Source organism: Oryza sativa, chromosome 11 (assembly GCF_034140825.1).
Source record: "Oryza sativa Japonica Group chromosome 11, ASM3414082v1".
In the NCBI taxonomy this organism is placed as follows: Eukaryota; Viridiplantae; Streptophyta; class Magnoliopsida; order Poales; family Poaceae; genus Oryza; species Oryza sativa.
The window spans coordinates 15,949,628-15,966,995 of record NC_089045.1 but is presented as its reverse complement, the minus strand read 5'-3'; the positions used below and the strand labels follow the sequence as shown (position 1 = coordinate 15,966,995).

General features: G+C 40.9%; 1 protein-coding gene across 1 annotated transcript; it reads left to right on the top strand.

The window, feature by feature from the left end:
- The first annotated feature begins 297 nt into the window (after window positions 1-297).
- Window positions 298-15,416, top strand: LOC107277716 (protein ACCELERATED CELL DEATH 6-like). Its single transcript, XM_066305136.1, has 4 exons — window positions 298-481; window positions 760-1,266; window positions 13,894-14,420; window positions 14,514-15,416. Exons 1-4 carry the CDS (start codon window positions 298-300, stop codon window positions 14,544-14,546), a joined length of 1,251 nt encoding a protein of 416 aa, XP_066161233.1. The 3' UTR covers window positions 14,547-15,416.
- Window positions 15,417-17,368: the final 1,952 nt, after the last annotated feature.

Sequence of the window (17,368 nt, the reverse complement as noted above, 5' to 3'; positions counted from 1 at the left end):
AGTTCAATTGATCCAAGTGTACCCCCATCGAAGACTCAATTGTTGGGTCTAATGTTGTAGAGGACTAGAGATTGGTAACAAATATCATACGAGATTTGATTAACTTAATCAGTCAACATTTGGTTCTGGTCTTACGCCACCTAAACAGCCTATTCAACAAAGGATATGCTATAATACATGCAGTTTAGTGAATAACCACCTCTAAGTCAGAAGAAACTAGTCCGGTGGAGGTGGCAACTTCTTCTTGTTTATAAATCCTAACAGGGACGTACATATATGAACAAAATTACAAAAATAATGGAGCTCACTGCTGCTGGCTGTGAACGGCATCAGATTCCTGAACACCTAGTCATGTGCTCTGAGCTATACATTGCAGCATTTGAGGGCAACACAGTTAAGGTCATCGGGCTCTTAGCAAGAAGCGGCGCCTCGGCGGAGGCGCCGGCAGAAAACGGCCGGCGATCGGCCACGGCACCAACTGGTATGTTGCAAGCCCTTCTTTGCAGTTTTTGTGGTGATGGGTCAGTTCTTTGCAATATATCTTCGTTTTTAGTTCGTTTCATCATCTTTCACTGCTAATATACTAGTGTAATCTTGCACTTCATTAGTCAATTTATTTATTAATAATTTTAATTTGAGGCAAAAGTAAGTTTACTGTATGGAATATTACTATTTCTCTTTGTAACATAGAAAGTTACAAGATCTCCTGAAACATAACATTTTCAGCTTGTAATCAGTTAATCACCATGGAGCCTGCAGGCTGCAGCACAGACGAGGTGACCGGAGACCGTAGCACGCTTCTCCACATCGCTGCGTGGAAAGGGCACAGCGACCTGATTGCTCAGCTATGCCGCTGGGGAAACGGCAGCCTCATCACCTCGGTGAACTCATCGGGGTACACGCCGCTGCACTGCGCGGCGGGCGCAGGGCATGCCGGCGCGGTCGAGGCCATCATCCGGGCGCTGGCTGCAGGAGCCAACGTGGAGGAGGGCAGGCTGCAGGAGATCCTGCGCGGCAGGAACGAGGCCGGGGACACGCCGCTGCACCTCGCCGCGAGGCACGGCCATGGCGAGGCGGCGGAGGCGCTGGTGCGGGTGGATCCTGGGCTGGCGGCCGAGCTGAACGGCGCGGGGGTGTCGTCGCTGTACCTGGCAGTGATGAGCGGGTCAGTGCGCGCCGTCAGAGCAATTCTCTGGTGTCGGAATGCATCAGCTGTCGGCCCCAAGTCGCAGAATGCGCTGCATGCTGCTGTTCTCCAAAGTTCAGGTGATTACTTTGTTGACAACTTGGCATTTTATATCTGCACGTATGCTTGATTTTTGAGTTATTGTTTAGTTACGACATTACATGTAAATTAAATATGATTAAGTTTCACTTTGTGCCACATTTTATTATCATTGTTTCGCTTTAGATCACCCTTCAACAAATGTTTTTATTTTCAACCAGGTAAATTTACCTCTGTTGGCATTTTGGACCACTCTCAACTATTTTATCTATCTACATCAATTTATCATATGTCAAAGTAATTGTCTCGATATAATTATGAGAGTTCAATAACGAGTAGAAACCGATGCACTCGAAATTGTTCATATCTTTGATAAGAAGATTATATGTCTAAATAAAAATATTGGTTTACATGATGGTCCAAAGTGAAATATCTAAAAGGTGGTTCAAAATGAAATTAACATCAGTTCTAGATTATCCATCAGGCTGTACAGTTTCACAGGGCACGAGATTTGGATAATATTAGTAGATCACCAATACAACTTAAATTTTGACATATATGCCACATGGTTTTCATACTCACATACTAATAGTTGATTCCACATATGAAAATAATAACAACAAAGGCTTTACTTGAAAGCAGAGATCAGAATGTTTATATAATTCAGTAATCGACATTTTGGAACATTGACAGCCCTTGTATTTTGATATATAATGAATTAGCTCAGTACTTTTATCAACTAATAGTTTAATTTCCTCAAATTAATGAAATAACTAGTAACAGTTTTTTTATTGAGTAAATTACACTAGTGGTCCTTAAACTTGTAAGCGGGTTTCACCTAGGTTTATAAACTTACAAATCGCGCATTGAGATCATTTAACTTGGTTATTGTATCATTCTGTCCAAAATCTTCGTTTGACTGTGGTCTTGCCCACGTGACATGCCATGTGGACGATGACATAGCAAAATTTTCCCTTTTTCACCTTTTTTTCCTCCTCCCCTCCTTTCTCTTCTTCCTCCACCGTTCCCCTTCTTTTCTCATCTACTCTGCCGACAGCGGCGGTGACCATGTGCCTCCAGCACACAGCCGTCGTTGCCCGCTAGCCAGTGTCTGCACAAGAGGGGCACCACCTCCCGTTTCTGCCGCAGAGTCCACCACTGAGACCGCTCGTGAGTCGTGACAGCGGCCTTGCCCATCAGGGGCCAGCGACAGGAGGAGCACACCGGCCTACCGGAGAGGAGGGGAAGAGAGTATCCCCAGCCGCTTGAGGAGCCTCCTGCGCTCGGCCTCCTCCCAAGCCCTACCCTTCCGCTTGTCGTCATCGTGGGGGACCACAGCCAACGATGCCATGGGGCGGCCATCCCCATCGATCTGCTCTCTCCGCACAGGAACACGGCTACATCCCTATTTGTTCACATCGCCAATCTTGGCCAGTGTCAGCGGCTTGGGATGAAGAGGATGCCGTTGCCCACGGCCTCCTCGGTGGCCACCATGGTATGAGAAGAGGGGAGAGGAGGCTGATGCTGAAGAGCTCGAGGCCACGCTGCCACTCCACCTCGAGAGGCTAGCCCGCCACGGCTCCATCTCGTCCTCATTGCTAGCCCCGCGCCTCGAACGAGTGCCGCTGCCACTTGAGTACATCTGAGGTGGGGGCCATCGGATTTGATGAAGCGACGGCGACGGTGGCCTCCTCAACCATCGGCACGGTCTCGTCGACAGCGATGGGAGAGAGAAGGGAGATCACGGTTGCCGTCGTTAGCTCTGGCCTCGAGCCGCCACTCTGCCGTCGGGCCAACCCCGCCGCCGGTGTGGCCAGCGCTGCCATCTCTCTCACTGCTGCTTGCCTGCCATCGCCATTGGTGCATCCAGCAGTGGAGGAGTAGAGGAAGAAGAGAAAAGAATGGAGAAATGGGAACTTTTGCCAAGTCATCGTCCACGTGGCAAGACACGTGGGCAAGACCAAGGTCAAACGAGGCTTTGGACCAAAATGATACAATAAACCAAGTTAGAGAATCTCAATGCGTGATTTGTAAGTTCATAGATCTAGGTGAAACCTAATTATAAGTTTAAGGACCGTTGATGTAATTTACTCTTTTTTATTGGATGTCTCCAAAGAGACAATAATAGTAACAGTTGACTGAACAAACCAGCTGGAAATGCTTGTGTAACCAAATTGGACACGGGGAGCATCTAACAACGTGTACATGAAAGAACAATTAACATGAATATCATAATTTACTCCCGGTGAAAAAGTAGACATTTACGATGTGACATGCATGATCAGGAGGTCAATGAAAATAAATTACTAAATGAGTACCTATTAGTACATACAAAATTATGCATGGTATTCGAATGATCTCCATCTAGTCTCTCTCGAGGTAATAATTACTCCATCCATTCTATTTTGATCATCCGCTAAGCAAAGAGCACCACAACAAAGGACATCAACACAACACTATTATTCTAAAATTAATTCTCATCGATTAATGTGCTCTCTCGTCTCGTATCCAACACAAAACAATTCACACTTTAAATGTTGCATGGGTTAAACCAATAGAAATTAATTTTGGTTGGCCACATATATGTACAATTGCATGCATGTAACGCATTCCATGATGCGCATTTACTCCTTCTACAAATAAACAAAGAGAAACTTTTGTTGGCAACTTATTGTGACAAGTCGACTAGCACGATCACAACACCTAAACGCCTTGCGGTGATATGGAGTCGCCAACCACCTCGATCTAGCCAAAGGGCCAAATCAAGATGAGTTTTGCAAAAAGAAAAGCTAAACCGGCTAGCGAAGCCGATTTAGAGATTAAAATCAGCCTCTAGGCCGATTTAGATCGATATGAGGATAACTACCCGTCTCGTGGGCAAAACGGAAGGTTTTCAGGACAAACCTACAAAGAGGTGTCGCACTCTCGCAGCGGCGGCGGACGGTTTACGGCGCAAACCGACAAAGATAGACTAAAACTAGGGTAAAATAGAAAACATAGTAAAAGAACGATTCAAATAGATTGTATTCGGGGGTTTTACAATGAACCGGGCTTGTCTCTTAAATAGGGGTTGGTCTTGCCCTCTACAGGCCCTTCTCCACATCCAACTCGGGATAGAAACCAAAGGAAACACGGAACCTGCCTTCCCGAGTAAGGAAACCCGTCACTTTTCAAACTTTGGCAATTTTCCCCTATTTCGTCCATAGGTGCAAAATTTGGGTGTAAACACATGCCCCCCTTGCCTTTTTGGTGAACAGACGTGAACCTAAAAGCATACAACATGTTATCTCAGGGCGATAATCCAATTACCGGCCATAGGACTTCCTAAGCATCTTGCCAAATGCTTGGGAAGTATTTCTTCAAGTATTTCCCATTAATTGATCTCTGGAAACACCGTCTTGAAGTGTCTTCATCTCCCTCAAAGTCTTCAAACGCTCATCGATGACATTTTCAAAAATTACTTCCCATCAAGGTCTTGTAATCTTCAACCGACAAGTCGCCTTGCTTGAAATACCAAAGAGAGCCAAGATTTACCTCAACTGGCAAAATGGTAATTTCAACAATGTTTTATTACTCGACTCGGCTTATCCATTAGCCTGAGCGTAGTAAAAAGAAGAACTCAACAACTTAATATCATAAGATTCGGCAAAACTTCTCACTTCTTTGGACATAAAAGAAGCTCCTTTAATGTTTGAGGAATACCGAATCTATGAACAATATGCTTCAAAATAAAGTCAATTACCTCCGTACAAGTAATATTCTCGAGCGGCACGGCTTCGGCTCACTTAGTGAAGTAATCCATTGCAACTAGCACAAACCAATGCCCTTTTGATGATGAAGGATAAATTTGACCAATGAAATCCAAAGCCCAACCTTGGAACGGCCATTGTTTGATGATAATATTCAATATAGCGACATGCGCTAATTTGAACATTGCCGATCCGTTAACAAGCTTCACTCACTCTATAGCATTTGAAACAATCATCAATTATTTTCGGCCAATGAAACCCCACTCTCGTAAGCAACCAATTTATCTTACGGGCCGATTGATGAATTCCACAAATCCCTTCATGTACTACTCTCCTAGCAACTTTAGATTGATCATTATCTAAGTAATACTCCATCTATTTTTCGGCGATATAATATTTGAGCGCTTGCCGCCGAATCTTCCGATCAACCTTAAGTGTAGGATCTTTCAGATGTCTAATCAAAGAAATTCTCCAAGCTATTTCTAGCTCATGGGCACAAGTGTCCGAATTCACAACTAATTCGGCCTTTTAATCAATTGTAACGTGCCCCCCAGCCTCCTGTCTAGGATCGGTCCGACCGGCCACGCAATGCCGGTCAGACCACCCTGTCTGTCCGGTCAGACCGGCCATGCAGAGCCAGTCAGACCGCAGGTCACCACCGGTCAGACCGGCCATGCAATGCCGGTCAGACAGCCCCTGGCCTATGATTTTGCCAATTTCATCCAAAGACTTAAAAATCAAGCACCGGCTTTTCTAGTATCAAAAATACTCATTTCTTCATATTATAACCAGACGCTTGGTGTATCAAACTATTGGACCAAAATCCCTCCTCTCTAGACATATGAAAAATTATAATATCCAACTAACATGTCTAGATGAATACTAATTCAAATGGCTTTTGAAACAATAATCATCATGGCATCAAAACACTTAGCCAATTAAAGTATGATAAATAATGAATCACCAAAGTCATATGTGTCACATGTATAGATTCCAATAAACTACAAATATAAGTAATCGGCTTGAGCATGTATGCAAAATATTAACAACGCCAATGTTCCTAAATAAAATAACTCTAGAACAAATCATCACATTGACCACTGATATTAGCCGAATTACTAATAAGCAAAACTTTCATGGTGCAATAAATATGAAATCTATATCTTATATGGTGATCCATAAAAACTCATACAATTTGGCTTTAAACAAATATTAAAGACCCATGAGCCAAATCATACTTCAAATAAATTATATGCCAACCTACCAATTCTACTACCTAGAACTGGCATTTGCAACATGTATGTATAATATGAATTTGATAAGCAAAAACACACATGTGCTAGATAGCAAGCAATGTTCTAACATGGCATAGGCATATAATATGATGATGAACAAAATAAACCCATACCTTGCCTTAGCATCCAACAAACGGCGGCTCAAAGATGTGATGTCGTATCCATCGCCGTTCATCTTCTCTTGGTTTCTTCACGAGCATATTAATGTCTTGCCCCCCAAGCAAAATCGGCTTTCTTGATTGCACGATTTCGAAGGCAAGATAAATACCGTACTAACATCCATAGCCTCATGTGAAGGAGACTTATCTCTAATAACCGATGATTCTTCTCCCATCAAATTAGATTTATCACTACTTTGGGAAATCACCGATCTCTTAACTTTTACTTCTTTAGGTCTCCACACTCGCTTAGGTGTCGTTCGAGGCTCTAAATTATTACATGTTTTGTTCTCTACATCTTCGGCCTCCTTTTCTTTTTTACCTATGGCCCGAAGACGTTATAGCCTCCTCTTCTGAGAGCGAGATAAGCCAGAAGGTATCCACTTTGGCTGTGGTTGTTTTCCAGGAGCTAAGCAATGATTCTTCATATTTTTGGCCGAAGTGGAAGCTCCTATGTTGCTCTCAATTTTCCCACTCTTCTCCAATGCCCCCCGGTCAAACCGGCCTCTGGGCCCGGTTAGGGGCCGTCGGTCAGACCGGCCGTAGACTGGCGGTTAGAGCGGCCAGCTGTCTCGGTTAGACCACCAATGTTGACAGTCACGGCATCGGCTTCGATCTCCTTTGCTTGCGTGGTTTCCACCGCATCTCCAGTAGGTACATGAACATCTTGAGACTCCTCTTTGATAGCAACGACCTCCGGAGCTTTGGCTTCTTTTCTCACCCACACCTTCTTCCCCTTTGATTCACCGGACTGATTCTTTTGTGGGAAACGGTCTTGTCTTGAGTTAGAATGACTTGGTACCGTCCTAGGTGATTGCTTCCATCCTTGATGACACGGCATAGGTGGTTGAAGCATCCATGGCATATAATACATAAAAGGATAACCATATAGTGACATTGGATATGGATACCATGGCATCACAATCGGATGTTTGCATGGAGTTGGTATAGTTGATGGCTCCGATTGCTTTGATGTTTGACCAAATCTCTTCCTACGAGATGATCTTGGTCTTTTTGAATCACTAGTTTGATTATCAACTTGTTGACCGGCTAATCCTTTCTTGTACTTAGCCATAAGCATCTCAAAAGTGAGCTTCGGCTTTTTGGTCTTTTGGGAACTAGATGACTCACCCTTTGCAACTTTACGATCTTCGGCCTTCGCATTTTTTATCCTATTCTTGGGCCGAGTATCCCCAATAATAACACTTTTTCCTTTCTTTTTGTCAACATCAATAGGACTAACAGGGAGAGGATCACTAACAATTCCGGTCTTAGGCATAGATGTAACCGAAATAGTTTCACAAGTGACCGATGAATCATCAACCGGTCTTCTCTCCATCAAGCTTGCATCTTTAAAGTAATCATGAAACTCACGCTCCATTTGTGACCATGTAGAAATTGTATTGGGAGCAAGTAAACTATACCATGTAGATGCAAAGTTTGACAAAGAAAGAGGAAACAACTTTAACTTAAGAAAATCATCATTACTGGCCTTACCACATTGATCAATAAATTGGCCGATATGCTCCATTGTTGTTCTATCACCCTCACCTGTGAATTTTGTGAAGTTGGGCACCTCAAATCCTTGCGGGTATGGGACCGAATCTATGTGTTCAGGATACGGTCTTTGATATGTATGTACAGTTACTTTGGATTCTGTCTCACTACTATCCCGCAAGACATTGTCACTATCTTTTCCAACATCCACATGACCGATTTGTAATTCGGTCTTAGGTGACAATGCTATTTCACTTGAGCTTGTGATACAATCCGAACCGTCATTTAGTTCGGCTATATCTTCGATGGCATTATTCTCTAAGCTAGCAACACAATCCGAACCATTACTTGGTTCGGCTATTCCATCATTGTTTAAACTAGTAACACAATCCGAACCAACACTTGGTTCGGCTATATTGGTTATTGCGTTATCATCTAAACTAGTAAGACAATCTGAATCAACATTTGGTTTGGCTATACTCGTTACGGCATCATTGCACAAATTATTACCACAATCCGAACCATTGCTTGGTTCGACTATACATGATATTGCATTTTCATCTAAACTAGCTTGTAAGCTATTGTCATCCACTCGGCTTTCCTGAGCCAGAGCTTCATGCAACACATGATCAATATCAAGAAATATCTGGCCATTCAATTTCCCTTTAATAGAATCAAGCAATCCATCATATGCAATGTCGGCCAAATCTTTGTTAGTTATTTTCAAATTGAAACATCGGTTTTTAACATCTCTAAACCTTTCAATATAATCAGCAACAGACTCATTGTATTTGTGCTTAACCGATGTTAAATCAGACAACCTAAGCTCAGTTTTACCAGTGCAAAAATGATCATGAAATTCTAATTGAGCCCAAGTATAAATAGAATTTGCCGGTAAAGAAGTAAACCATGTAAAAGCAGTACCGAACAAAGATAAAGAAAACAAGCGCAATTTAAAAGTATCACTATTAGCGTCACCACATTGCGCTAAAAATTGACCTACATGCTCCCATGTGGTCCTACTATCCTCAGCACTAAATTTGGTAAATTCAGGAACTCTATAATTACGAGGAAACGGCACATTATCATAATAGTCAGGATACGACTTTTGATAAACCTTAGCACGATTCCTAGTTTCAATACCGAATTTATCCCTAATAATCCCACTAATTATTTCCTCCATATTATCAGGCCTATGTTGATTTGGTGGTGGATTTGGTGTCCTAATAGGTTGTGTTTGCGGCGCAATATGGTTATATTGGCCTTGTCTAGTATCGGGAGGATACCCCCTATTAGGATCATTGTAAGCATTAGGGACATGTGGAGGAACATGGGGACTATTTGCAGCAGTAGATACAGGAGGATCAAATGTTCTAAGATGATACAAACAACTAGCATTAGTCATTGGATCTATCCCCTGTATCGGAATAATTGCACCAGTCTGACCGGCCCAGGGCCCGGTCTGACCGACATCCAGCGGCGCGGTCAGACTGGCCTGAGTCTCGGTCTGACCGCCGTGGTAATACCCGGTCGGACCGGCCGTTTGGCCGGTCGGACCGACGGCGATGTCGTGGTCTGACCGGCCATCAGGCCCGGTCGGACCGGCTAGATGCGCCGCTCCATCGGTTCCACTATTTGTTTGATCTATAGGAGGTTGGTTAGCAGTGATAGATGCTTTATCCTTTAACATGTAATCGTCCATAGGAGGGCCGAATTTAATCCTTAAAAACCCATCAAATTTATCCTTAAACATTACATTTATCTTATTTTTAAAAGCAATCATAGATGAATCTATTGTCGATGCTACTTGTTATTGGATAGATTGTATTACCTCGTCATTGCTTACCAAATCGGGAGCGAGCTTAGGAAGTGGCCCGGGCTTGATGATCACGCCTTGACGAGTCCTAGTGCACGCCCTCATCAACACCTCCTGTGTGATCTCCTTGATGTACTCCTCCATGGACTTGCAGTCTTCTCCTTCGAAATCATCCAATGTGACCGGCATGATCTCGTTCCCACTCATCATGGTTGATGAAGAAATTGCTTGATTAATTTCGGCCATATAGCTCATAGCCGAAATTGCTGACCGAATAGATTAATATACGGTCTTTGATTTCCGTCGGTATATTTGATATGAGCACGTAGCAAATTTGACCAAATTGATTAATAACCGATGTACTGTACTCGCGTTTTTTTTTCACACAGTAGATCGATTTTCTAATCTCCTCGGTAGATGTGCTAATGCATGCACTAACAGATCAATATTGCTTCTGCTGCTTGCGACCGTGTGCAGTACTGCTGCCTCCTGTTGAATTGACTTCGGTTGATTGGCTTCAAAGGAAAGTGCTACTCCGATTAGTTTCCTTAATCGGCGAAAATCAGACGCGTACTGCAGATCAGCTTGGCGAATTGAAACGAATACGTCGGCGACGGCGTGATGCGTAGATTAATTTCGGCCGCTTGGCCGAAACTATTAATTCAATGAAACGACTAGGTTAAAGCCAATTCGGCCGTAATATGTCCGAATAGATCGAGTCCCCAGTGGAGTCGCCAAAAATCGTATTGGCAACTTTTTGTGACAAGTCGACAAGCACGATCACAACACCTAAACGCCTTGCGGTGATATGGAGTCGCCAACCACCTCGATCTAGCCAAAGGGCCAAATCAAGATGGGTTTTGCAAAAAGAAAAGCTAAACCGGCTAGCAAAGCCGATTTAGAGATCAAAATCAGCCTCTAGGCCGATTTAGATCGATATGAGGATAACTACCCGTCTCGTGGGTAAAACGGAAGGTTTTCAGGACAAACCTACAAAGAGGTGTCGCACTCTCGCAGCGGCGGCGGACGGTTTACGGCGCAAACCGACAAAGATAGACTAAAACTAGGGTAATATAGAAAACATAGTAAAAGAACGATTCAAATAGATTGTATTCGGGGGTTTTACAATGAACCGGCCTTATTCCTTAAATAGGGGTTGGTCTTGCCCTCTACAGGCCCTTCTCCACATCCAACTCGGGATAGAAACCAAAGGAAACACGAAACCTGCCTTCCTGAGTAAGGAAACCCGTCACTTTCCAAACTTTGGCAATTTTCCCCTATTTCGTCCATAGGTGTAAAATTTGGGTGTAAACAACTTTGTCAGATGATTATCATTGTGAGAAATCTTAGGTGATGATCAAACTCGGATGGTCAGTTGAATTGTATATTTTGAAGCAAAAGGTTTCAAAAAACCACATTTTTTTTTGTAAAATACTCTTGTTTCATCATTACATATGATTCTTTTTAATAAATTCACATAAGTTTACTCGAAGTAAACATTCCTCTTGTCTAGTTTATACTTTTTTCCACAAATTTTCAGTGCACCAAAAAACTCGATATAATCCTAAAGAGTAAGTTTCAGAAAACTGCAACTTTAGTAACAAAACTATCAGTTTGCTGCAACATTAGTGATATGTTTCAGTTTGCTGCAACAATAGTGTGAGAATTTATCACAAAATTACAACTTTTACGTTATATGTTGCTACAGTACATATAGGTGACAACTGTAGCAGCATATAATATAAAAGTTGCAGTTTTGTGATAAATTCCTTTGCTATTGTTGCAGCAAACTAAAATATGTCGCTAATATTGCAGTAAACTGATAGTTTTGTCATGAAAGTTGCAGTTTTCTAAAATTTACTCTAATCCTAAATGAAAGGGCATAATAATCTATCATGTACTAAAATTCCATTAAACTTCCTAAAAATGCTCCTAAGACATCACATAATGCCCCCTAAAAACTCTCCTAGGTCATAATTAATAAATTTTAGATGTTCTGAAAGAAACAAACATCTGACTGTCGAAACATCCATGAAAATATAAATAAAAAACATTATATAATAGTTAAATTCGGCTTGCATTTTCAAAATAAAAACAACTCTAATTGTGACTAACACTTCCAAAAAATTTCCCACTCCCTAGGTAAAAAATAATAATATGTCAAAATGATATTGCTAAATTTATCATCAACATTTTTCATGTATTATGTGTTTTCTCTATTCGTGTAATATTTGAAAATTAAAGAACTTATATATTCTTTTGACACCGTGTCGATATCCTCTATCTTGAACTTAGGCTTTGATCTAGCTCAATGGCTGAGTTTATCTTGGACACACGAAACGATACAGGTCATTAGTGCAAGATTAACTAAATATTAAATATTATAAAGCCAAATATATATATATATATATATATATATATATATATATATATATATATATATATATATATATATATATATATTTTAAAACTTTGAATAGAATATATTTCTAATAATATGCACGTTGCACTTAAATATAAACAATGTAGGTCATGATTATCAATTTAATTATAATGAATATAATAGTTCAGACGGACTTAGATATTATTATTTTTTTGAAGAAACTTAGATATTATTATCAAAAGATATTAATTTCTTTTGTAAAAACTCCTATATCAATGCCTAGATCAATCGGGGAAACGTGCTCACAATAAATAAGAGAGTAGCTAATCTGATAAGTACTAAAACCCATAATATGTAGTATACAAAATCCCTTTGTTTGTACGCATGTACATAAGAGATGTCAAAAACAATAAAAAAGAAGAGTTCATATACGATCTGCTCCGTCTGATATTTTTATTGTTTCTTTCTTTGCAGCACTAAAGTTTTTCTCAAATTATGCATATATGTAGTGACACTCCTAGCAATCTTCTCAAAGAAATTGCACCTCTGTGGCGCTGCTTCATACCATCCCACCAAAATTTTTGAAAGTATGTTTTACAAATGATGTAAAAGGCAATCATAAGCGCTCATATATGTCTGCACACCATCCTACGAATACACATATTACTGTTCACAAAAAGAAAACATACATACTTGCAATAAAAAATGCCACATGGAAACATATTATATCCTTATGTAATTATGCCATTCTCATCTAAAAAGTATTCAGAAAATTAGCACAAATAATTTTGATATTATGGATTATTCCATCATATATTACCCATGAACATGCGTAGGTGACTTAGATGTATATAAAAGAAAAAAGAACATATTAACTTGTATGTTTGCGAAAGTTGGTGATAGGCGAGTTTACGTATAACCAGGATAAAGTGAATTTGTTTGAATATAATAGACATTATCATTTAGTATATCAAAAGTTTATGGTTTATTTTATGGTATAAATATTTCTTTCTTTTAAGATTATAATGTAATATATGTTTCTTACCATGAATATAATGAGACATGATTATTTTAGTATTCTTTTTTATAAACAACAAATAAATTACCCACGCATCTGCATGGGCTTCTTTCCTAGTTGTTTAAATATACGCATAATGATCAGACCACAATGATCAGCTATTGTTGAAAGTAGCTAACGTGTATATGTACTAAAGAATATCTCATATATGTAAGCTTGTAGTTGGGGTTTTTTTCCAACACTTTGCACCAAACCTGGGGTTCATGAAACAAGTTGCAAAACCTGGGGTTAATTTTGCGTTACAGGTGCCCCAAAACCTGAGGTTTTGTGAAATTTGCTAATGAAATATTTGATGGATGCAAAAATACTTCGTATAGCATGAACAATTCTCAAATGTTTACAAGGATATGTTAATCTGAGCCATTTTGTCAAGCATACAGTTCACACCCATTCAGGATCGTGACAGGAAGTTAATTAAGTGATTTTCCATGATTCACTTGATATATAGGTTGAATGTGTACTCTATCTACCTAGACTATACTGTTCCTTTAGTACATAGATGATATATACCATTATAGTGTTTTCCTCTAAAACTATAGTTTAATTTCTTTATGAAGGATAAGTGCATGTATCACAAAAATATACATTCATGACATCATATTTTTTTCTTTTTTATGTGTTGTTCAAATGTATATATAGTTCTTAGAAGCAAAAGGAATATAATTCTAACATATATATTCCGTGGTTTGTAGAAATGGTTTCTTTGTTACTGCAGTGGAAACCCGCACTTCTTAGCGATTATGACAGCAGCAAGAGTAGCCCACTGCATTTTGCTTCATCTGACGGGGATTGCTCCATCATCCAAGAAATGTTAACTCATGCGCCACCTAGCACTGCCTTCATGCTGGACAATGAAGGCCTTTCACCTTTGCATGTTGCAGCATTGATGGGCCATGCAGCTATAGTCCATTTATTGCTACAGTTTTGTCCTTCTTCGGCAGACATTCGCGACAACTATGGCCGAACCTTTCTGCATGCAGCAGCTATGAAAGGCCATTCTTCCATCATCTCATATGCTATAAAGAAGAAGATTCTTGAGCATCTTTTGAATGCGCAAGACAAGGAGGGGAACACAACACTTCATTTAGCTGTTATTGCAGGGGAATGCAAGGTTGTTTCTAAACTATTATCAAGTGGAAAGATGCAAGCCAACATCATGAACAATGTTGGCCACGCACCAACTGACCTTATCAAAAATTGTAAAGGTTTCTACTCAATGGTAATTGCCTCTATATATTTTATTCTTAGGGTCATAGTTGAATTTTATTTAGTAGTCAGTAGGCAATAAACTTAATATTTTACCAATATGCAGGTAAGGTTAGTTCTAAAGTTGTACGCCTCATGAGCACAGTTTCAGCCACAAAGACAAGATTATATAGACAAATGGAACGTTCAGGACATCATGAAATGGAGAGAGACTACATCAAAAAATCTGGCTGTTGTTTCAACACTTGTGGCAACAATTGCCTTCTCTGCTGCATTCAACATTCCTGGATCATATGGAAATGATGGGAGAGCGAATCTAGCAGGGAATAGCTTGTATAGTGCTTTCCTTATTCTGGACACCTTCTCTGTGGTCACTTCAGTCATGGCAACAATACTACTAGTCTATGGGAGAGCTTCAAGGTCTCAACGCTCGTGGCTAGGCTTCATGGTCACAATGCACTTTCTTTGGTTGTCACTAAACAGCATGGTGTTAGGCTTCTTTGCAGCTCTAGCGGCGGTGATGAGTAAGGAGAAGGGCATAAAGATTGCAATGTCCCAGGTGATCTACTATGGGATGTACATCCTGACGACGCTGCTTTCAATCTTAGCAATGCCAGGATCATTTACAAGCATTGTGAAGTTCCTCATCAGTGCTCCCAAGGAGCGACAACGACACACTAAGAGACAGATTAGCCGGCAGTATCCCTTTGCCATCTTTTACATTGTCAACGCTGTTTTGTTCGTTATCATAAATAGTCTAGCAATGGCATCATTCGAAGTGGCTAGAAATCTTAGTTACTGATGCAAGGTTGTGACGAGGATATCAAAAAAAATTATGGATGTGGATGCTTTGTGTTTACTTTTTTTTTCTTGTACCATGTAGTTATGAGAAAATATACGTTCTCATTGTCAAACAAGGTTACACATGTTGTAAGAAAAGCTTTAAATATAAGTGCACAAATCTTTTTATATTATTGAAAGAAAAGAGGAAATGGGCTATATCCATTTCACTTTCTATTCAAGAGTCAGAAACGGCCTATATTCGTTTCTCTTTTTATTCGGGAGCCACTACCAAATAAGTTGAATCATTGGCGGCCAAAACAGTTTTCTCTTATGGCCGGTGGTGCTGTTAGCGAGCAAAGGCCACCAGTGAAAAATGACTTTCACAGGCAGCCAAGCTAAGATGGTAGCCAGCAAAAAGATGATTTTCACTAACGAAAGTGCTAGCAAAAATATTTTTTAGAGCAAGGAAAATTAAAATCAGAATACAAAAGGCATATGTAAAGAATCACAGATTCCCAAAATCCCCAATGACAATCCTTAAATCTCCAAACACAAACCCAAATCATCAAACACATGCAGTCCTCCCACCGTGGTTGTCATCGTGGTCATTGATGGAGAGCATGGTCGCCACCTTTTCATCCTCGCTTACAAGGAAGGAAATGGCTGGCCGATGGCTACCAAATCTGGCGAGGTTGTTGTCGCCGCTGCCATCACCGAGCCACAATCCTAGTCGCTATCACCACCAAGGGCCAGCATCCCGAGCCTACGCGCAGAACTATGCCCTAGGACCATCACCACCACGGCTAGATGTGGCGGTCGCGGGCATTGTCGTCAACCATCTTCTTGCACCTCCTCGTCGTTGTCCCATCCGCTATCCACTCCGGACACCCAGATCCACAGCAAGGAGGTGAGGTCGCTAGATCCGGTGGCCTCGGCCTCCTCCCTGGTCGATGCAGCAGCGATACTCGTTGACAGCGGATTCCTCATGGGGCTACGCGATGACGATGACGCTATTCAGTGTTGGCATGCCTCGGCGGCGGTGGAGGGATAGCCAGAGGAAAGGTGGAAGGAAGGAGGGAGGGAATGAGAGAGGCAGAGGGAGGAGGGGCAACGGAGCTGAGGAAGTTAGGCAAGAATGAATTTTAATACGGTGAATTTTTTTTCGTGAGCGGTGCTCTTTAGCTACTGCTAGGTAAAACTAATTTTCGCTAGCGGACAAGCCAAACCTTCTTATAGTTATTTTTCAATTTTCGCTAGCGGCCCCGGCCAATGACCTAGAATCCTCTTACATTTCTATAAGTATTTTCTTTAGTAGTCCAACAGTAAAAATAAAAGGGTTGTGTCATGAAAAATCACTTTTATATTGAGTTGTTAGCTGTTTACATTCCTTCACCTTTGGACTAGGAACATGTACAACAACAAAGCATTGATGCCGGTTACTAAGTGATAATGATCGACATTTTTATATAGATGCTTGTGGTGTTTGCATATTACTGTTGATAATTGTTACACACAAATAAATCCACAAGCTCACGAATATCATTGTAGCATTCTCTTAGAGTATTCCAAAGGTATCAAACACAAGTAACATGTGTGTATATCTAAGAACAGTATTCAACTAGGGACAATAACTAAATGGTAGGCTACTATGGATTCAACTAGCTAACTTAAGTTAAAGGTAAAACTCTATCAAATACTTCGGGCACCGGCCCTCTCCTGGTCTACCAGGGTGAGTCCGGCCTTGAGCTCTAGGATGTAGCCGAGCATGGAGGGATGCAAAGGACGGACATGGCTATCATCACCTGCCACCTACCTCACTTTCAGTGGAGCACACAACAAACGAAGGTAACCTCTAACGTAGGCACCACATTTACGTTATTGATTACTACTCTAGCCTCGCCTAAGAACTTCCTTCTATATCTAGAGTCTTAGTACTAGAGCACTCAGTATAATTAAATACTTGATGAACCAACACTGATGAGGATATATCTCACTTAAGTAAACTAATTAAATAACATAAAAGAATCTCGAACACTAACTTTATGAAAAGAACTGTCCGCCAAGGTACAAGCGAGATGAAGGCCGACAATCCCGGTGCTTCTCTGGAGCTCCGTTGGAAGAATGCTAACAAACCGGCACTTCTCCGGAAATTCTTGGAGAGAACTCTGATACTTTGCA